The sequence below is a fragment of the Balaenoptera musculus genome, chromosome 3 (assembly GCF_009873245.2).
Source record: "Balaenoptera musculus isolate JJ_BM4_2016_0621 chromosome 3, mBalMus1.pri.v3, whole genome shotgun sequence".
NCBI classification, from domain to species: Eukaryota; Metazoa; Chordata; class Mammalia; order Artiodactyla; family Balaenopteridae; genus Balaenoptera; species Balaenoptera musculus.
The window spans coordinates 28,419,994-28,443,513 of NC_045787.1; the positions used below are offsets into that span (position 1 = coordinate 28,419,994).

Genomic DNA, 23,520 nt, shown 5'->3' on the forward strand with positions numbered 1-23,520 from the left:
ATATGTGCCTCTTCCCCAAAATTCAAGAAACATAGACGTATATAGTGTAACAAGTAAAAGACCTTGCTCACCAATCCCACTCCTCAGAAATAATCATATTTATTAATTGATGTGTAGCCTTCCACATCATGTACATATATACATATGCTGTTATTCCAAATACTAAATGGAAAAATACATGCTCAGGAAGAGCCTGCATGACTCTGGAGAAGAAAAAAATTGAGAAGAAGCTAACTATACAAGGGATTTTCAAATTTTATTCACATTTTTAATGGCAATATAAATTACTATCATTATACATTTAGAAGTGACAAAATTACAGATATCCTTAGTTATATTTTCTTCTTTTTCTTTTCTTTTATTTTGTGACAGAACAATCAATGGAATATATTTGGTTGGCCAAAACGTTCTTTCGGGTTTTTCCGTAAGATGTTACAGAAAAACCAGAAAGAATTTTTTGGCCAGCCCAATAATAGAGACCCTGTGCCCAGATCCATGTGCTTACAAAAAAATTCATTATTTCTAATTAATGTAGTAAAGGTGGATTATTTAAAAGAGAGAAAGAGAGAGATTGGAACAACACACCAGCCATTTGTGGATAAAAAGGAAAGTGCTGACCAACTTCTTCCATTGAAGTAAATCCCACATAGATTGAAGATGTAAATAATGTAAAAAATGATAACAAATATGCCAGAAGACATAGGTGAATCATTTTATACATTTTGGATGTGGAATGCATTTCTACATAAGACATAAAACCCAGAAGCCATAAAGATTGATACATTTGACTACAAAAAAATTTAGAATATTGATAAATTTTTATTGCATTTTAAAAATCCACAGCAAAAAGAAAAGATAAAAACAAACTGGAAAAATATAGTAACAATATGATAGGCAAAGTGCTAATATCTTAACATCCAAAGAATCTTTTATGTGAATAAGCAAAATATGAACAATCCAAGAGGGAAATAGACAAAGCACACTAACAGAGGGTTCACAAAAGAAATGAAATTGACTATAAAAATATGAAAATGTGCTCAATCTCATTCAGAATCAAAAAATGCAAATAAAGTGAATGAGATAGATTTTTTTGCCTATTAAACTGGGAAGATTTACAAGCTTGCTAAACTTCAATGCTTGCCAAGGGCATGGGAAAAGAGGCTTTCTCATATACTGTAGGTAAGAATATAAATTAGTACAAATTTTAAGGGGGCAATTTGGAAAAAAGAGCAAAAATTCAAAGGTGAATACCCCGAAATTTCACTTTTAAAAATTCTCTACAGGGGCTTCCCTGGTGGCGCAGTGGTTGAGAATCTGCCTGCCAAAGCAGGGGACACGGGTTCGAGCCCAGGTCTGGGAAGATCCCACGTGCCGCGGAGCAACTAGGCCCGTGAGCCACAATTGCTGAGCCTGCGCGTCTGGAGCCTGTGCTCCGCAACAAGAGACACCGCGATAATGAGAGGCCCGCGCACCGCTATGAAGAGTGGCCCCCACTTGCCGCAACTAGAGAAAGCCCTCGCACAGAAACGAAGACCCAACACAGCCATAAATAAATAAATAAATAAATAAATAAATAAATAAATAAATAAATAAACCCAAAAGTCAAAAAAAAAAAAATTCTCTACAGAACAAATCACAGAAGGAGTCAAAAATATATGTACAAGAAATATCGATGAAACACTGCTTGTAATAGAGAAAACAATTTAATATTCTAAATAAAAAATTAGCAAAATCATTAAAAGAAATACGACAGAGCTTCATATACCATAATAGGGAAAAATGTCTATGCCATTTTTCTAGGAAGAAACTCTGCAGAGGTCTCCACCTCTCTTCCCCATCATTCCCACGAGGAGAAAATACCAGATTAAGCAGTGTGTCTTAGCTATTGCTACACTAATGCTCAGTAACAAACCATGTCAAAGCTCAGTGGCTTCAAACAACATCATTCATTCTCACAAATTGCCCATTATGTGGGAGTTGACTGATCTAAGTTAGGCTCTTCTGGGTAGTTCTACTGGTATCAACGGGGATGACACAAGTCATCTGCACCTAGATGGAAGTCAGCTGATTTAGGCTGAGTCCCGCTGGGAATACCACCGTTCCATGAGTTCCCTCTCTTTTTTCTGAGACTAATAGCCTGCCCATACTTATTCATTTCATAGTAGAGGTACTAGGGGACAAGCAGAAACACAAAGACCTTCTGAGGCTTACATTCAGAACTGGCACACCAGTCACCTTATCCTATTGGCCAAAGAAGTCACATGACCAAACTCAGAATCAAGGAGTAAAGAAATATACTCCCTCTTGTGTGGGAACTCCAAATCATAAGGTAAAGAGTATGGATAAGAAAAGGAGTAAAGAATCAGCAGTTAATGCAAATTACGCCAGTCAGATATGAGGAGAGTTATGACGCCATATTTACAGGAGGACGCAAGTGTTGCCTCTACCTAAGGAAGCCCTTCCTATCTCGTTGATACAGCAGCAGGCCCACTGTCACCTTCTCTCCATTACTTAATGAAATGCCTTTAATCTATAAATTTCCTGAGAACATTTTGGGAAAGAAAAGTGGTTGGGCCATGGAAGGATTTCAATATTTATAGATCCTTTAGTCTAATAGCAAAAAAATGTAACCATTTCTTCCATAAATTAAGTAGGGAAAACATTCTCTCTTAAACATGAAATTTACTTTTTCCCTTCAGTATGATTGACCCAACTGAAGTAATGTGCACATCCTTGGATCAATAACAGTCACTCAGAGAATGCCATGTACTGGTTGACTTGGAAATGGCTCACCATCTCTGGACCTGAGGATGAGATGGACACCTGGCCAAAACAGGGGTGACAAAGAAGGAAGGAAATAAAGGATGTTAGAGAAGCAAACAAAAGAGTCTACTAAAAAAGAACCTTTTCAAAATTATATATAAAGACAGACAGAATACCAGAATTAAGAATATGCTTATAAAACAGTCTGGAAGGCAATGCTCCAAAGAGTTTACAGTGGTGATTATGAGGGAGAAGAATGAAATGGTAAATGAGTACATGAAAGTAGAAGACTTTCCCATTTACTACATTTGTCTTCTTTTCCTTTTGGGAGAAAGTGTGTATGTTTTATTATTGTAATAAAATAATTAAATGACCAAAATGTTTCTCAGTATAGTTATTACTTGGAATTAAAATTTTCATTTTTTTTCCTGTAAAGTCTATTTTTCTAGAATAATCTTGATACTGACTACTTTGATAAAAAATGAGAATTTGCTGTTCTAGAGTCATTGTCTGATTTCTTCCTTGTGATATGGGTGGTACAGCAGTGAACGTCAAGATTCCCCATCTTCCCATCTTTTAAATAATTTTTGAATTCCACCAGTTAATTGAGCACCTCTTGTATGCAAATGGCAGTGATAGATGTTATGGAACAAGATGATATGACATGTCCCTACAATTCGCATCTCTCCCTATCTGCTGGGTGGTCCTGGTGAAAATTTCACAATGCTGCCAAGTGGGGTCCTTACAAATTTGTGCTTTTCTTTATTCATACTTGGCAACATCCTCTCCCAACGCACTCCATCACTGGCCAAACCTCTACCTCTTACTTCAAATCCTCATTGAATCTCAGTTCTTCTCATTCCCAGCAAGTGACTTTACATTCACTTTGAGAAAACTGAGTCAAAACTCATGTTTCCTCTCTATTTACTATCTCCATCCACACACTCCCAAACCCCCATAAACCTCTACCAACTCTTCCCCTAGTCAAAGGATGAGCTTCCCCTCCCTCAGTAGAGGACAATGTCAACCGTTAATGTCCTTTACCACAGTCCTTCCTCCTTCTCCAGAATCTTGCTCCTTCAGTCATCCAGTCTCTCCTGTACCTTTGCTTTTTTTCAATACATTCATTGGCTCTTCACCTTCCAGATTTTCCTATCCATCCGGACCTACACCTTGAACTTTAGAATTTGTCTTCTATACTGAACTCTCATGAGTAAATATATGATATTTCTTTTGTTCAAGGCTAAATCCCCAGCACCTAGAGTAGTAATATTTGCTAAGTAAATATTTGCTAAGTAAATATTTATTGGTTGAATGAATATCCAAATGCCTGTTGTATTTCTTCCTTAAATATCCATAGCTTTCTCAAAAGTGAGCTCCTCATTTACCCCATTGGCAGCTCTCAAAGTTGTCATTTCCCAAGTATGGTAGAAAAGCTGCCGAGATTCAGTGGGTGTAAGAGAGGCAGCAGACATCTCAGGGATAACATGTGTGATCTGAAGTTACACCCTTTCCCTTGCCCTGCTTACCAAATTTAAGAACCATAGAACAGCCTTCGGTAGGAATCCCAAGAAAGACTTAAGCTACATTTTCTGCCAGCCAGCTTGAATGGGGCAGTGCTCCAAGTTTGAATGAATGTCTACTAGAGAAAATAATATTTCTTATACATCTGACTAGTAGACTATGATATAAAGATACATATATCCTCAACAAAAGCAGCATAGAAAATGAAAGAACAAGTCAATCTTGCTAGAAGATTGAGGAAAGCTTTGTAAAGCCTTTTAACTTTTTTTTTTTAAATTATTAGCACCTTTTAATTATTATTTATTTATTTATTTGGCTGTGTTGGGTCTTTGTTTCTGTGCGAGGGCTTTCTCTAGTTGCAGCGAGCGGGGGCCACTCTTCATCGCGGTGCGCGGGCCTCTCACTGTCGCGGCCTCTCTTGTTGCGGAGCACAGGCTCCAGACGCGCAGGCTCAGTAGTTGTGGCTCACGGGCCCAGTTGCTCCGTGGCATGTGGGATCTTCCCAGACCAGGGCTCGAACCCGTGTGCCCTGCATTAGCAGGCAGATCTCAACCACTGCGCCACCAGGGAAGCCCCGAAAACTTTTAACTTTTGAATTGAACTTTGAAATATGAGCCAGTTTAGCAAATAATGACTTAGCTTGTTGCTGTTGCAACCCCAACTAGGTGTAGTGCAATCCACTCTGGCACTAACTACCCAGAGTTAAGGCAGACCCCAGAAATTAATGGGCACAACCCCCAACAAGAATGGTCTGCTTTCAGACATTTTCTGCTTATTTCTGGGTTCCCCAGGCTACTTATACTTCTGTATTAGTCAGGGTTCTCCAGAGAAACAGAACCAAGTGTGTGTGTGTGTGTGTGTGTGTGTGTGTGTGTGTGTAGAGAAAGAGGGCTTATTTTAAGAAATTGGTTCAGGGACTTCCCTGGTGGTCCAGTGGTTAAGACTCCATGCTTCCAATGCAGGGGATGTGGGTTCGATCCCTGGTCAGGGAACTAGATCCCACATGCCCCACAGCCAAAAAAAAGAAATTGGTAATTGGTTTACATGATTGTGAGGACTGGCACTTCCAACACCTTATGGCAAGCTGGCCGGCTGGCATCTGGTAAGAGTTGGTGTTGCATCTTGAGTCTGAATTCTACAGAGCAGGCCAGGCCAGCCAGAACCTCAGGCAGGGTTACCATATTACAGTCTTGAATTTATAGCCATTTGCTTAGAAATGTGGGTTCCTACAACACCCTCAGGTTCAGTAATTCCCTAGAATGACTCACAGAACTCAGGAAAGCACTCTACTTACAATTACAGTTTTATTATTAACGATACAAATCAGGAGGACCAGCCAGATGAAGATACATAGGGTGAAGTTTGACAGAGAAGGCAGGCTATGCTTTGCTCTTCTCCTGGAATCCGTGTCACCTTTCCTGCACATCAATTTGCTCACCAACCCGGAAGTGCTACTGAGCCTCAGTGTTCAAAAGTTTTTATTGGGTCTCATTGGGTAGGCATGCTTGATCAAAACACTGTCCACAGGACTGAACTCGATCTCCAGAACCTCTCCCCTCCTCAGAAGTTGGGACGGCCCAAAATTTCCACTCTCTAATTATGTGGTTAGTCTTTCTGGTGACCAACCCCCATCCTGAAAATATCTAGGTCCTCACCCTGTGTCACCTTCTCCCCATGACGCATTGAACCACGTTGTTTGGTTATTCTGATGAACTATCTCCAGATAAGATAATTCTCTTCTATTGAATTTTTCCCTCTAAGATGAAACAAGAATGCACTTGATTTCTGTTGTCAGTTCCCTGGGGCTACAATAAGTTGCACTCCAAATAACAGGGAAATGAGATAGCCCTCAGAACAACAATAAAATGGCTGTGATATTTTATACACAATGAATTAGAACAGAGTTATAAAAAAGTACCCTAAAGAGACAAACATCAACTGCAAGCAGGCAAGGCAGACCAGATCCTGAGTGATTTCACTGGACATGCCTAATCAACACATCTAAAGTGAAGTGTGTGTCCCTCCTTATGGGCTGTTAGTCAGCTATGACGCATTGAAAAAGAGACAGGTCAGAGAGGGCATCTTTGATAGTCCCCGCCAGGAACTGTTGGGAGAAGATTATGGTCTCACTAGCAAAATGAATGTTATAAACTGTCAGCCTAATTTCGTTAAATATTTTAATCTACATGCCCTTTGTTCTGATTCCAATGACCAAATAACTTCATAATAATAATTAAGTTTCCAAAAAGAGATCTGTCTCTAGGGCAAAACATTTCTCATTTACCAACATGAATAACTTGGTTCCAGTATGTGCAATAGGACATAGCTACACCTCCCCACAGAAATCCCCTGCATAGATATAGATGGAAAATTCTTAGGTCTTGTGTCATAGGGGCAGATAAAGGATGAGTTGCCTCAGTGTTATGGCAGCATGAATATCAAGGCCTGGAATAGAACTATGAGGCCCAAATAACAGGACTTGCTGATTAGAAAATAATTACCTTATATGGTTGTAGAAGTTGTTTTCTTTGCTGCCAATGTGGCTAAAGATAGAGAGACCTCAGTTCTACCTCTAACCTGGCAAATACCTCACTCCATGTTGGTTCGAAGCATGCCTCTTTAAGAAAATGGAAGGCAATGGGACTGCTATTTCAAAAGTTATTCAAAAAGCTAGTTGGGACTTCCCTGGTAGCGCAGTGGTTAAGAATCTGCCTGCCAACGCAGGGGACACGGATTCGAGCCCTGGTCTGGGAAGATCCCACATGCCTCGGAGAAACTAATCCCATGCGCAGCAACTCCTGAGCCTGTGCTCTAGAGCCCACGAGCCACAACTACTGAGCTCACGTGCCACAACTACTGAAGCCCGCACACCTAGAGCCCGTGCTCCGCAACAAGAGAAGCCACCGCAATGAGAAGCCCGCGCACCGCAACGAATAGTAGCCCCCACTCGCCGCAACTAGAGAAAGCCCGCGCGCAGCAACAAAGACCCAACGCAGCCAAAACTAAATAAATAAATGAATTAAATTTTTTTTAAAAAAGCTAGTTGTCCACCAAAATTTGTACTCTCCTGTCATTAGATAGATTTTCACTGGCGGGAATATTTCCTGCCCGGGACTGCACTTCCCAGCCTCCTTTGCATTTAGATGTAATCGTGTGACTATTTATCATCAAATGCAGTGCAAGCAGAATTGATGTGTGTCACTTCCAGACCAAAGCTTTACAGAAAGCTCTTCAGCCTTCTCTATACCTCTTTACCCTTTAGCCATGCGGATGTCACTGATGATGAAGCCCTAGAGAACAGCAGAACCACAACACGGAATAGTCCTGCAACCTGAAATCACTGCACAGAGAAAAGCTGGTCACCGACCATGAATAGCACATACATAATACTGTTTCATGAATGAAAAATAAATATATTTTGTGTTTGAGCATTTGTAAATGTGCAGGTTTATTTGCTACAGCAGTTACTGTTACCCTAACATAAAACAGGTATATCCTCTTGCACTGCTTAGTCATATCTGAGAATAAACTGCTAAAAGCAACCTTGAACTGAGTGCTAAGCTGTCATTCTCTCATCCTCAAACCTAGACGAGGTCCTCTCATCTGGTCTCAGCAAACTTGAGAATTGCATTCTCCATAGTAGACGAATGGTTTGGATTCCAGTTTTAGGATCAGTTGCTGTGAGCTCGCTCAGTGGAGGTCTCAAGAGATAAAACCTACCCTCGGTGGGCTGGCACCCTCAGGTCTTTGAGGCTGGAAGGCTGCAGGACTCGGTCCTGGACAATGAAAAATTCTCCAATTGAAATACCACCGCACAAGTGCTAGTTCTCTCCCTCATGTGCCTGGGAAGCACCTGTTTTCTATGGTACTTCCTTCAGACTTTCACGACTTTAAAGACAAAGAGAGGATGGCCCAGCAGTCAAAAATCATAAATTAGTATGGTCAACCAAAGGTGGGCAAATAATTAGTCAAGTGCACTGGAAATATCCACGCTGGTATCTCTCTACCCCTCACTACTCGAAATGTTACCCAGAGACCAGAGGCATCAACGTCACAGGGAAGCTTGTTAGAAAGACTGAAGTTCAGTCCTTGCCCCAGATTTCTGAATCCAAATTAGCATATTAACAAGATCCCCATGGGATGTGTGTGCTCATCAAAGTTGGAGAAGCCCAGCTTTAGCCTTCCATCTCCACTCCCACCCTCACTTCTTCTGCTTTTCCAGGATGAAGGGCCTTTGGTTATGTCCAGCCATTTTTGTTCCCTGAGAAGCAGTCACTAGAGGAAGAGAATGGGCCAGGAAATCTGACATCATGAACCTTGGGGAGCAGCCTGGAAGTGTGGGTTCAAAAGGTGAATTCCAAAATCAGTTTCAAAGTCCCCCTCGCCAGTTTACCCCAAAGTCCCCCTCGCCAGTTTACCCCAAAGCCCCAGAAAGTCTCCACAGCTTCTAACAGGCACTTCCCTTTCCTTGTGCATCTCTCTCACCCTAATAGGCTGATCCAGGAAGTGAGTCACTCCAAGGAAGCCCAGCCTTCAGCCAGGTGGGCCAGCTCAGCTCACCTTCCTTTCGTCACAGGAGGCACTTAAGTCCCCTGTTCACACAAGTGTGGCAATTTGCTGAGTTTTAATCCCCAGATCAAAATATAAAAATAGGCCCCCCAAAAGTCATTGGATTTCAGAATAAAATAAATTTTACTTATGAAGTATTCACCAAGAGAAACCAAAATAAGTAAGCTCAGGAAATTTTACACAGATGGATGTTCCTCCAACTCTTTTATTATCATCTCCTGCTACAGACTCCAAAGACAGCAGATAAAGTGAAGGTGTGGAGAAACAGCTACATTTACACCTGCAAGAGGCACAACTATAACAAGTGCATTATTTCACCTAAGGAACACCTCCCAGTCTCACTTTATGATTTTCTTTCTTCCTTCTTTCCTTCCTTTCTTTCTGATTTGAAAATATATTCTCAGGCATTTAAGGAAATGAACATGTTCCAGGTAATAAAGTAAGATGATTGAAGATCTATTGCTTTTGAAATTCCAGATCTTCCAGAAACTTTAGTTCATCAAAATCTACAGCATTGGACTTCTTTCAAACTCATTCCATTCTCTGAGAGTCCCTGATTTGCAAAAGAATTAACAGACAAAAGTCATAATCTCCAGGATTCTCTCATCATTAAAATGAAATAGGCATCGGTGTCAATAGAAGCGCTAACACCAGCATAATAGTTCAAAAAGTCTTCTTGTGAAACCTGAGGGGGATAAAGGGCAAGGGAAAAAGAAGGAAATGGTGTCAAAACATGTGTGTCATTGTTTAGCAGTTTACGTTCTCCCTGAAATCTTTTCTACTGAGTTTGCTTTGCCACTGGACCTCAGGCAGGGTCAGGCGAGTCGGCGGGGGAGCCTGGCTTGACTTTCCCCTCTGACTCTGAGATGGGGCATTTGCAAGGGCCGCCAAAGACCTGCCTGCCCGCTGGCCAGCTACAGTTTTCCCACAGCCATCATTTCTTGCAATAAGATAAAAATCTCTAGAGCTGTGCTATCCAATACAGTAGCCACTAGTCACACGTGGCTTTTTTAATTTAACTGAATTAAAATTAAACATAATAAAAAGTTCAGCTCCTCATTCACACTAGCCCCCTGTGGCTAGTGGCTGACATCTTGGAGAACACAATATAGGACATTGCCATCATCACAGAAAGTTCTATGTGACAGTGCTGCTGTAGAGCGTACTTTGTATCATGATACTTGTGGTTATTATTAATACTTTAGAGAAGTTTACAGCATAAATGAATAGATTAAAAGCCCTTTAGTGAAGGGGAGTCTAGACCAAACACAGAGGTAGGGATAAAACTAGAGAGGGGGGGAACCTCCCGGGATCCTTGGGCATCCAGGAGTACATGATGCCTAGGGTTCCATAGCACAGAGCACGGGAGTAGCCATAGGAGAGGTGCTAAAGGCAAACTCACGCAACCGCTCAATTTGGCCAGGATATGTGTTAGTGTTTCATGCTTGGCCCTGTGCTTCCGATAACAGGCAATAGAGTTAAGAGCAGAGACACAAAGAGCAGTAATCAACCTCTAGGTTCCCTCTCTCTCCCCTCCCTCTTAACCTCCCCTGCTCCTTAATACCAGCCCAGAGAGTAATAAATTCCCCGTAGTCTTGGACACATCACTCAGAGGCCGAGCATTCTGGGAACTTGCTTGGCCCGTTAGGCAGTAGTCCAACCCTGCAGGAAAAGGAGTAATAACATCAAATTTTCAAACTCTCGTTCTTGACTGTCAAAATAATGGTTTTCATGGATAATTACATTTTGTTCTTTTAAAAGCACAAGAGAGTACAATCTGAGCAGGGCCTCATCATTTTCAAAGGAAGTTCATCACCTGTAACTGAAACATCACACAGGTACATTTTTAGATGATTTGAAAGCACCATCAGGGAAGTAAACTTTTAAAGAAGCAGGGTATGTAACATGTTAGTTAATAAGAAGAAATATATTTTGGAACCACTTTAAAATGGAAATAGAAAAGATAGATGAACTATTTTATTATAAGAGTAGTTAATGTTTCAAGCCTTAAAATTGCAGAAATCCTACTAGATCAGAATCATGTTAATGGCAAGGCACAGTCTGATAATGTGACAAAATGACAAGACTGGTATTATAAATTAAACCATGTCTAACCTTGCAGCTCAAAAACTTCTCAATCTCTGGTTCCTAGAAATGATATCCTAACTATTGCCATTAAAGACAAGTTCTTGCTTTCAGTGCATACCTAGCTTACCATGCACAGTTTTTGAAACAAAATATTTAAACTTTTATGTCATAGATATCTAGTGAAATCTTCTTTATAAAACATTGTTTTTGAGCATAATTTCTATTCAATTTCTATTTGAGAATCCTATCAAGAGAGGATTTACATATAGAAACAGCTCACTATCTAGAAAATAGCTTGTTTTCCAGTTATGCAAATAAAGTCTTGTCAACTAACTGTTGGCCTGATATTGTTTTATAAGATATGTGGGAACCTTTTATGACTAGCATAATAATTATACTTGTATGCAAATAGATATCTCCAAGCAGCTGCAAAACATACACGAATATAAGTAGGCACAGCCTTTATAACCTTCTTTCCATTACTGATTTGCTTAACAGCCCCGCTTTTTTTTAGTATAGATGGAACAAAAGGAAATTGTCACACAAACCCTACCTAAATGAGCTCAATTATTGGAGCCTAAATTAATGGTGATTTACTATATTCACTTTGCAGCTTCAAAGATAACCTGAAGTAAATGGGTGTTGAATGTCATTGCTAAATGAGATTTTAGGCATGACTAAGTATGAAATTTGTAGAATGGTATTTAGTTTCCCAGTTTCCTTGGAAACTAAAGGAATGATCTGGGTTTTCTGAGGTAATGCCTGACATTTGCTAATACCCTGCATTCGTGCCCCACTTTATCCCATCAAGGTGGAAGCACTCTAGCAGGAGCAAGCCACTCGGCCTCCATCGTTTTCTCTCAACTGCAGGTCCACATCCTGTTCTAAGGCTCCCTTGGAGCACTGATTGTCTCCAGTTCTGCATGTGGCCTGAGCGTTCCTAGGAGACCAGCAACTCAAACCTTTCAAGTTTAAGATCAAGATGTTCCCAGGATCAAAACCAGTCCCTGAGCGCCAAGTGTTAAGACGAGTAAAGAAATAGGTGCCCAAGTCTTCAATGATAGGATTACAAACTACAGGCTCAGAGCTTGCTTCAAATTTCAAGTGCCTGAGCTCTGAGTCACCGGGTCCTTCGTAAATTTAGTATGAGGTCTAGAGCAGGATGAAATTGGAGATGAATGATGGTTGCGTGGCCAGAGTGACGTAAAGCTGGGTGTGACCCTTCCTGCATCTGAGCTGCTTGCTACAGGTCCGCTGTTGAGAGCAAAGCGGGAGCCGGAAACCCATGGTACGCACAGGACTTTTGGTGAAACAGAAAATGCATCCACAGCATTCAGTGGTTATTAGGACATTCCTGATACTCCAGAGCAATAAAAATATATTCCATTTATGTAGAAGAGGGAGAAGAATCCAGAACAAAAGAAAATAGACCATTACATCTTGAGATGTTCTCTCCCTGCTGCTGTCTACCTTTCTGGTGGTGGCGAGGTCCAACCTCAGCTACTGGTTGGTTGCTCATATTTTCAAGGGGGTTCTCTCCTAAGGAGCCCCTTCCACTCCATTTAATGAGGGGAAATACTGGCTCTGGCGAAGCAGGTGTGAGAATGAAACAAAAAGCTCGTGCTGTTCTCAGAGAGGAAAAGCTGTTTCACCACAACCCCTCACCACACCAACTGAGATGGCAAAAAGGTCCCTTCTCACACAGTGTTGTTCTCAAAACCCCCGGCAATCACTTGTTTATGTTTCTTTCAACAGATTTTGCCCATCATCTGTTTTAGAACACAGAATTTTAGGGGATTCATTTAGTAGGTTTTTTTTTATTACAACCAATAACTAGCTATCTCTATCAAGGTTTATGTCATTTTCATACAAGCAACTTGGAGGAGTAAAACTATGTTTAGAAATACGGCTTTCAAAGGATCAATTACACGAAAATAACATTATATAACAATCTATCAGACCCTCGGCACCTTTGTTTTCCCTTCAATTGTAAGAATTTCTAAAATTTAAAACTTTGCTGCGTCTTTCAACAAGCCCTTCATTAAAAAGAACAGCCTATAATTTCCAGGAAAGCAAGTTTGCTGACTAATCTGAAAAACTGGAAGTTGTGAAGTTGTTTTTCACTCTGTGCCCCAAAGAGATACACGTAAATCCAAAAAGGTACGCTGCTCAGAGCGTGTTAGTAGAATTTCATGAGGAAAGAGTAGAAAGGCACCCACACACCATCCAAGAATACATCTGGTTAATTTAACCTCCACTTGATTAAACATCGGCAGAATAAATTGCATCTGTAGGGAGCCTGATGAGGGTTGAATCGTGACCTGCTTGTACTCTTGTGATTCAGTGAAGCAATCCATACCGGCCAAGAGAAGTGAAGGGCCAGTGACCTACCTCCGAGAATAGAAGGGTATTTTCCTTGACTGTCTACACCCATCGGATCCACTACATAGTTCTTCCACACACCACCATGTGAAGGGTCCCAACCGCCCTGATTCAGAAGCCAGATGAGACTCAGAGAGGGGAACTTCAGTGCCCACGCTTCCCTTCCTCTTTGATCTCTTAAAGACTGTGGGCAGTTAGATTGGCCCAAAAGCCAGTAGTTTTGTTTGCATTTATTCTAGCACATTGCTTATCCCCACAGCCTAGAAAAGAACATGGCACATGGCAGTGGCTCAATAAGTATTTTTTGATGGGATGTCTTTTCACCCTAAAACCATGATGTAGGCAGCCTACTTGGAGGGGGCCCAGCTCTGCCTTAAAAGCTGCGACTACGGTATGAAACGTGACTCCATGCTTGCCACCAAACCACAAAGAACCATACATTGTCCTCCAGGGGGCCATCTGGGTCTGGAAAGAAATCCTATCAAGGTTTAAATGACTGAAAATCAGCCCCACAGACTGGCTGGAAGAATTCTGCCTCAGTCTACAATTCAGCTCATGCATCTTGGGTTTCTCGTCTGCCCTCTAACTGGAATTCAGGCAGCATGTGCTCCAGCTCTTGACAGCGGCTGAGGCAGGGCTCCTCCATTCTTCCCCGGGTTTGCCTTGCCGGAGTTAGAAAGCCAGATTCAGTACCAATACTGGTAGCTTGTTCTGACCAATCCTGATTCTCAGAATTCTCATTGTTCCTGTTGCATGAAAAGCTGCCAATTTCATCCTCTTCTCTTTGGCTTATTTGTGTAATTTTCTATCTGGGGCCTGGGCCTAACAGTTGAAGCGCTCCCAAGGGTTCTTTTGGAGACACTTTTTGTGTTTTATCCTCTTACCTAAGTGGTCAGTTTATCTATTTTTTTTTTTAATTACAAAGGGAGTAATGTTTTAAATGTACAAGTTAAAAAATATATATGTACAGAGAAAAAATATTAGCAAATTTTTTTAATGACCCTTCTCTGTCCCTCCCACTGCTACCAGAAGGAATAGATTTAAATAATGAGTGATTGCTGGCTAGGCCAGAAATCACAGGTTAAGACCGAGAACAGGAGTGCAGTGATCCTTGACCATCAGGTTATTAGATCTGGTGTCCGGAGGGCGAGGGGTCCGTGGTGGAATCCTCGCTGCAGTCCAGAACCTAACCTGCTAGAAGGGAGGTGACTTAGTGTGACCCAATACACTGTGAGGCATGGATTATCAGAAACCTGATAGCAGTGTCCTGTGCCCCAATTAGACAGGAAGCAAAGTGCTACTGGGGAAGACGAAGCTGATAGCTGCAATCTAGTCCTTCTTCAGAATCACATGCTAATTCTATGGCCCCAGTTAAGCAGAGGCATGAGTCATTCCCAGAATCAAAGACACAAATCATCTAGAGCAGCAGGCTTGAAACCCACCATGCCCAGATAACCGGGGGCCTCTCCTTAGTCACAATCTGCAAGGTGTAGGCTGTGGAAGACATGGATATTTTTCCTGTCCATTTCTTCATAGTTTCTTCTGGCTTTCTACATCATTCCTACATATTTCTTCATAATACTTGGCATCTTTTGGACTGCCACCGTCTACATAAGCCTACATAATAAATCCAATGGAAAACCAGACTTGCGCCATTAATTTGAGAAACAAAAGCTAGCTTCCCGTGATATAAGGATGCGCTCATCCTCAAGCAAAAGGTCTCTTTTCCAGCCTGTCACCAGGGGAACTGAGAGTGTAGCTTCTCAACAATAAACAGAGCAGCGCATCCTCTTTGTTGATTGCTATCATTCTCATCTGGAAACGTCTGTTTTCACAATTCTTAAATCAATGTATATCCTGATCCCAACTTCCAAATCTGCGAAGTAAAAAGTAAACAAACGAATTGATACAAAAAATGACAAGCGTGTTCCGACACTAAATCCAGAGCCACTTAAATACATAAGATCATAAAGGGAAAAATTACCCCAATCTATGTCCCCAAACCAGGGAATGAGTGCAGCCAGGGACAGAGTGACAAAAAGGACTGTCCCTGAGTAACAAGGTCATTCCCTCCAGCACCATAGCCAGAGGGTTAGTCACCGTGTTTTTTATCTCTGGCCCAGAAACAGAACACACAAAGAGAGAGCTGCAGTTTCAGTATCTACTTTCCATCAGCAGAGGCTACCTTTGCTTAGAAGCCTTTCCTGGGGAGATGCTCACACATCAACAATATGAAGCCAAAGCTTAGACCTGGAGGAGAAGGCTTTGAGACACGAAGTGTCAGGATGGAAAACCTGCTTTGGAGTGCGCCTGTGATCCTAGTCTATGCCATGCCCCGCCTCCTTGTGCTGGTGGGAACTTCAGCGTGATGGGCCAACAGCAGGGAGGGGAGAGATGAATATTCCAGCAGACCACTGATATGATCTGCCCACTCACAGTTGAGATGTCCCACATAAATTCTGAGAGCACAGCCCAGCCTCAGAATTTAACCACAGAAACAGTCCTGGCTCTACTGCTCAAGGAAATGGTCTCCAGCCTCACACCAGCCTTTAAAATGACCCAAAAAAGTCATTTTAAATCTATCCGCCAAACAGAGGCTTCCCGAAACCACAGCCAGAGAAACTCAACATTCAGTTATAGAAATAGAGGCCAACGTGAGGTCTCCTTCTGGTCCCCAGATTGGGACTGAGGCACGTGAAGATTTACAGTCATTCATAAAAATAGGTGAATTCTTCCACCTAGAAATGGACCATCTAATAGGATATAGAGAAACACTCTGGGTGCATGGGGGGGATAATACTTAGACTTTTATTAATGGCCAAGGAAGAAATCTAATGTTTATTAGACACCTGAATATATCAGCCTGGCTCTAGGAGATTTTCGGACCTTGTTTTAACTAATTCCTGTTTTAGAGCTAAAGAAGCAGCCTCAGAGAAGTCACAGTTAAATACTTAGTGTCTTCATTTCTGCCCTAGAAAATGCAGTGTATGTGAGCACGGAAGAAACCCTGGAGTGAACATGAACTCAGCTATGATCCTGGTTTTGAGATGATGTTTAATCATTTGGAGCCACATGGCAGCACTCAAATCCCTGGCCCCCAGGTCATACATTTAGTGCTTCCAGGCAGTTCTCATCATGACGATGAAATACACATCAGTGTCAATGGAAGCGCTCACCCCGGCATAGTAGTTCATAAACTCCTCGGGGGTCACCTGCAGCGGAAAAGTTAGAAACGAAAACAAAACTTTGCTTCTCACCATTTCAGTGGAGGCCCATCTCCAGGACCTGTAAATGGGAGGGAAATTTCAGTCAAGGAGGCTTTTTAGGGACACAGCTGAGGAACAGATCTAGAATAAGAGAAAAAATGAGGTTGAGGATGGAGCGAGGGGGTGGCCGAGGGGAGAGAGGGGAAGAAAGTCTTGAAAATTTCCAAACCAACCTAAATGGAAAGTGAGATACAGGTCTCGTCTTCCTTTAAGAGCAGAAGCCCATCTGTTCAGGTAAGCAAGAGTGAAACTCAGAATAAGAAACAAGTTTTCTTTAACCACAGTGAATACCGTCTTTCTGTGACACGTCAGAAACATCACCTCATGTCCTTGTGTCAAGACAAGAAATGTTTTACCTTTCAAAAAATGGAGCTCGGTCTTATGGGTAAGGAAACAGATTTCTTGTTAAACACTCCTTGGCTTCATGCTTTTCTTAAGATACATATTACCCATTCTAGGCACAGAGGAAGTTAAAAAGATACCCCCTGCTCCATGTCCCCTTGGGTTCTCTCTTCTCCCATGCCTGTTTCAACTAATACTTTTATCTGTGCTAGGATTTTACTTTCCTTTCCTTTCAGAAAAAAGAAAAAACTGTTACCAATTTATTCTTTAATAGGTGGAGGTGAAACATACACTCTAATTCAACCATATTGGCTGACACAATTGGTTGATTGAGGGAAATAATTGTCCTCTGGTTTGATCTCTATAACCAGTGAATTTAGCCCCCAGTATAGACTTGCTTATATGAGAGAATGCAGACACAATAATGATGGCTGTTTTGGAAATTTATTGTTTTTCTAGCTAGCCCTCAAATTTCAGTGTCGTGAGAGATTGAAAACATCACAAAAAGTGAAATCCGTAAACAATTCAAAACCCCTTTCTGGTCCATGACAGCAAACTCCTCTCCCACCGAGTCTTTGGGAACGTAGCTATCTCTTCCAAGAATCACATGAGCTGAATGACCCACTTACTTTTTTTGCTGAAATTATAAGTGAACAGAGAAAAAAGTCTCAGGATCCACAGTTCTCTCCCTGTACTGACCTCTTGCCCCTGCCTGTCCCCCCAAAATAGCAAAAAGTAGTAGGAAGAAAGGCGTTGAATGGAGCTACTAATTGAGCTGCGCTTATCAGTGTCTGGAAGTAGAACTAAATAATATATGTACATAGCTTTGGTAAAAATTAGAATACCATTAATGTCTCTTTTCTTGCATTTCTTTATTTCTGTCCTCCTTTGCATTCCCCAGTTATCCAACCTTAAGCTCCATCTGGAGTTCCTTTATACTGACAGTTCCTTGTGCATTTAAAATGATTCAACGTGGAAAAGTGTGAATCGCATATCACTTTTCAGAAACATTTTCATTATGTCTATTAAATGGAATATCCCCGTAAAGTCCTTGGCACAATGGCTGGGAGACAGTAAGTACTCAATAAATATTCCTTAGATTCATAATTATGCTAAATGAGGTTCCTGGGCATAATATATGTAGTCATTAAATCAGGCACTTCTGAATCTTTTAGAGGCAAGGATCTCAAATACAAATGTGAATAAGAGTCATTTGGGATACTTATTAAAACTGTAAGTCCTTGAGCTTCATCTGTTCCCCCGACGCCCAGCCAGAAAAATCAGATTCTGCAGTTCTTCAGGGCAGCCAGCAACCTGCATTATGAATCCGTTCCCCAGATGGTGAGCGTACACAGAGCTGGGGATTTATGCAAGGTCTGTGAAATTCAGGTGACATCAAATGCTGTAACTGCTAAAAACCCCAGTAACCCTTACGAGTATCTGAGAACCTAATGTGGCTTGAGAAGATAAATGTCAAAAGAAATGGGGTGGGAGCTTTAAATCAGCTGAATCACAACAACTGGCTACTTTGACTTGGGTTAGAGAAAAGGGCAGCTGAGGTTTCCCCAGCAACGAGGAGGAACCACCTGCAAAAAAGAGGTAAATACACCCTGGGATCCCATGTAGAGTTGGGCTAATTTGGGGAAATGGCAGTTGACTATTTTTCCACCACCATCTCAGAGATCAAAGGCCAGCCATATGGGAAGAAAACATACGGTTCTGCTGTTTCTGTCCCTACGCATTTGGCTGCCCGACAGAATCTAGGCTCCTTTTTTATCCACTTCTGCAATCACTTCAGGCTAAAATGGAGGGTATTTCTCTGTCCCTGGCAGGAAAATGTCAGCAGAAAGGACAGAAAGATCTCCTTCCTACCCTCTTCTCCCCTCACTCATAGGACTCACCACGAAGTTTCACGGAAAGAAACAATTGGGGGAAATTCCCTTCAGGATGAGAAGGCTTGTTTCTTTCTACCATCTCTGCTTCCCGCTCACTTCCCACTAATCCTTCCTGTGTGGCCAAGGGGTCAGGAGTAACCCTCCCCAGGGTTCTGCTGCCTCAGCCATGCAGGGAACTCCCTTCCCCATAACCATAACCTTCAGGACACCTCAGGGCAGAACTGATCTTGGGTTAAAAATCCCATTTCTGGCTGTTGATAAAAGACAGAGGACATTTCCATCTGAGCCTAGACACAGTTATGGAGATATAATTCCTTACCCTACCAAGTGACACATTTGTAACTTGAAGACACCAGTTATTGGAGATGCGTGGTTGCTTTTGTCCTTAAGTTCACTGGAGTTTAGAAATGCAAGTTCATCTCAAAGCCCACCAAAGATTAAATCAAAGTGAATTCTGTTATCTGGCATTCCCTTTGCTGAACGCTTCCCTGAAATGGCATTTCCATGCAGCAAAGTGTGATGACAAATGATGCTCATAAGGGTGTATGAAAAAGGCATGCAGCATCCTGAAATGCTCTGTGAATCATGTTCTCCAAAATTGAATTATGGTCTCATTTTCAAGTTAAATATATGTTATTATCATCAAATTCACCGGAATTAGGCTAGCTGTGTATGGTAAATACGGCAACCATGAAATAGAGCATTTAACCAAAATACCACAGTCTTCAGATGATGAGTATTTAGCTGTATGTGACTCCCCTACCAATATATGTGCACGTACACACACACACACATTTTTATTACTTTTGTTCTCAGCTTTCTAGATGGTCACCAAGGCAACATTTTACTTCTATTTATAAAAAATATGGTATAAGTATTTTTAAGGTTTTGGGCCTGTTTCCCATTTACAATTACAGATCAGATAGAAGAAATTTCACTAGATTAAGCTCTTTCACTCACCACTCCATCTTTGTCATAGGGTGAGTCAAAGTTATCCAGAAATTTCCGGAACACTTGCTCCTCCGTCCATTCTCCATTTTGGTACTTCGGGTGCTGTTTTGCACTGTACACCTCACGAAGATCTTCAATTGTTATCACACCATCTCCAGTCTTGTCTAACTTTCTAAAAGCTTGCATAATTACCTCTTCTCTGGCTCTGGACATTGGAGGCTAGATACATAGAAGAAAAACACATACACAGACATACACAAGCAGATGAGCTTTTCCTGTATCATCTGTGATGAAACATCTTATTCCTCTCAGTGATGGGCAATTGTTTGTGTGCCGTTAGATGATGTGCATTACGACTGCTCCAAAAGATCCCTAAGCCTGTACTCGTTCTCCTGCCAGTCTTCTCCATGGTGTGCTAACAGCTTCTGAAAACCAAGCCTCACAATAGCCAACCCAAACCATTCGAAAGCCAAACCCAGTAGATACGGTGATTCATGGGACCACTTACTCTTAATGCGAGAAGAAATTCATTAAAGTCTATTGTTCCGTTTCCATCTTTATCAAACCTCCGGAAAAGCTCTTCTGCCTCTTCCTTTTCCATGACCACAGCATAATCATTTAACCCTTTCACAAATTCTTTGAAATCAAGGGTTCTGTTGTTATTGTCATCCATAATTCGAAACACTCTGAAGGTAATATACACATACAAAAAAAGAAGAAAAAACACAAAGAACAAGGTGTAAGGATAAAGATTTCAAAAGAAAACCACTCTCAAGGTTTTTCTGAAGTAAAATACGAGTCTTAGATTCTTCTCTGTACCCTCCTCCCAAATTTAGTGAGCCTCTTCCCAGTCTCTCGGAAAAGAAAACAAACCTTTAAAAATATTCTGGGGCTTCCCTGGTGGCGCAGTGGTTGGGAATCTGCCTGCCAATGCAGGGGACACGGGTTCGAGCCCTGGTCTGGGAGGATCCCACATGCTGCGGAGCAACTAGGCCCGTGAGCCACAACTACTGAGCCTGCGCGTCTGGAGCCCGTGCTCCGCAACAAGAGAGGCCGCGATAGTGAGAGGCCCGCGCACCGCGACGAAGAGTGGCCCCTGCTCGCCGCAACTAGAGAAAGCCCTCACACAAAAACAAAGACCCAACACAGCCAAAAATAAATATAAATAAATAAAAATTTAAAAATATATATTCTGTATGATTCTAATTATATGACATTCTGAAAAAGGCAAAACTATAAAGGTGGTAAAAAAGATGAAGGGAAGGGGAGAAAGATTAGGTGAAGCACAGGGGATTTTGAGGGCAGTGAAACTACTCTGTATGATACTGTAATGGGAGATACAGGACATGCATTTGCTAAAGCCCATAGAACCTCACAGTACAAAGAGTGCACTTTAATGTGTACATTAAAATTAGTTAGGAGGTCAGGGGATCCCAGGAAGGAATGCAGACCGTGACAAGAGAATCTAACTGTTGTATAAAAGTTTGAGGCAATCTCACCGAAGGGGGATGGGGAGATGAAGATGCCGACTTAAGTAACTCTGGAAATGAGTAGAGTTTGTAAGACTAAAGACAAAAAGAACTGCACATAAGCTCTGTACTCTAGTTGATAAAGATATTTCCTGTGGAGATATGGGTTAACAATTATCATATTGCTATACGGGTACCCTAGCACTGAACAGTTAAATGAATGGCTGGTGGATGGTGGGAGCCAGGCTTCTCGCTGTTGGAATGGGGATTTATAGATAAGCTAGGGCAGTAAGCTAGAAGGATCTGATCCATGTGGTAGAGGATTGAGTTGGAGACATCAGTATGAACTCATGTTATAAACATAGATGATTAATATATAATGTATACACGATTACATACATATATACATATACATACACCCACGGGTTAGTATAAACATATATTTCCTTGTTCTAGCTAAGAGGACCTAGAAGTAACAACCCAGTAAGAACCAGCACATCTAGAGCCTAGATCTTGGTTTCTAATACAATTCTCCAGTAAAAGTATCTGACTTTCTTGGAGAAATCTCTGATTCTAGAATTGGGGCAGGAAATATGCAAGATGAGACTGGAGTATCTTATACCAGAAAGTAAGGGGGAAAAAACCCTACACTGATGCGGATACATCAAAGGGACACAGAAGCCAACTGAAGAGCTCCCAAGGCCAAAACTGGAACAATTTGAGCAATAAGTGTTCAATTATAACCCAAAGTATAAAATAAATATCCATGAGTTAATATTGGTTTAAGTAAATGATTGAATAAATAAATGTGAGAGGAGAGAAGTTTCTCCTGCAGAAGAATTTCAAATAAATTATGCTCATTCTCTGTCCTGAAGGAGGAAAGCCGACTCCCCACACCCTAAGTAGGACTCTGCATAGAGACTTCCCTTTAAAGAGTCCAACATGGAAAGGCAGCGGGGAGAGTAACTCCACATTGGAGAAGCCAGACCGGCAATGTCTCAGCCAGGTGACCAAGGTCAACATCAGTAGTGATAAATCATGTTGATAGTACGCATGCATCCGTCATTTGACATGTTGAAAATGGCACTTTACTTCTGTGGTCCCCAAAGAAACAAAATCCCAGTCTAATAATAAGAAAAAAAGGGGGAAAGGGCGGCCAACCCTTGAGCTGAGGAGAAATTTAGGGAAGGGCAAGGCCAGTAAAGGCGAGGCGGGAGAGGGCACGTTCAAGCAAAGGGCCAAGGATAAGACGGTGTCTGTTCACGACAAACTGGTTCACGGTGGGAGGGCTGGTAGGGGTGTGGGGTGGAGACGGCATAGATGGCAGGAGGCATTCAATTGAATGGGCCAGGAAGTGGATGAGAGGGTGGTGGTCATGAAGGGTTTGCACCGAGGACAAGGATGTGGCCCCAGGATGAAAGAGGTAGAGGGCGGAGTGATGCAATATTAAAGGGAAGTGGTACTGGTCTTCCAGTGGGACGGTGACAGTCTGGCTACAGCCTGGGCTTCTGACAGAGCTCAGCTTGGTCTGAGATTTGGGGGACTGTGGAGAGTGACATTCCAGTGCTCAGTACCCTGCTGGAAGTGAAGCCTGCCACAGCCTCTAGATGGGAGGTTGGAGGCCCCTGGCGTGGCATCCTGCATTTCCCTAACATATAACTCTCCCACCAGGAGGATTCCCATTTCTGTGGCTCTCAGTGTCCTGAGTCTAAGTCCTCCATGAGCCCTGGGGAAGGCTTGTTCACCCATGAATCCCCCAAGATGTCACAATGCCTGGCGCATGGCAGGCACTGGATTTAGTCTGTTGGAAAGAGATAATGCTCAGGACCTGCCCTCGGGAGGCTTACAATCTCTTTCCACTCGGGTTTCTCAGTCCTGAGGACTACTTCCACTCTCAGAGGGCCAGGAACAGAAGCTGTTCTCCTATGGAGCTGGGGGAATCCCATGGGCAGCGAGCTGTTGATTATCTGACAGGCAATTCCGAAGCCCCTGGAAGTGATGGAGACACCACTGCTGCAAGAGGAACTCCAAAACCTGCAACTGCATCTAAATCAGTATTCCTTCCTCCCTCTTCTAATTCGGCCCCTAATTTAAGACTAAAGAACTTTCCATTTTTATTCACACCAAACCTCTGACCCTAAGCTCAGTGAACACTTTTATAGCATATCCAGTTCCTTTTCTGGGCATACAGAAGGCATTTCTCAGCCTCTCCTGAACCCTGCTGGGATTTTGGGGTTAGTAGATGCAAACTCTTACATTTAGAATGGATAA

General features: G+C 42.0%; 1 protein-coding gene across 1 annotated transcript in view; it reads right to left on the reverse strand.

Annotated features, from left to right (window-relative positions):
* Window positions 1-16,208: 16,208 nt before the first annotated feature.
* Window positions 16,209-23,520, reverse strand: part of CAPSL (calcyphosine like) — a 31,263-nt gene continuing 23,951 nt past the window's right edge. The window contains exons 3-5 of the mRNA XM_036847856.1: window positions 20,289-20,466; window positions 19,790-19,999; window positions 16,209-16,538 (exon numbers count right to left, since the gene is read on the reverse strand). Coding sequence (XP_036703751.1) covers window positions 16,437-16,538; window positions 19,790-19,999; window positions 20,289-20,466 — 490 coding nt within the window. The 3' untranslated portion in view covers window positions 16,209-16,436. The remainder of the gene's footprint in view (window positions 16,539-19,789; window positions 20,000-20,288; window positions 20,467-23,520) is intronic.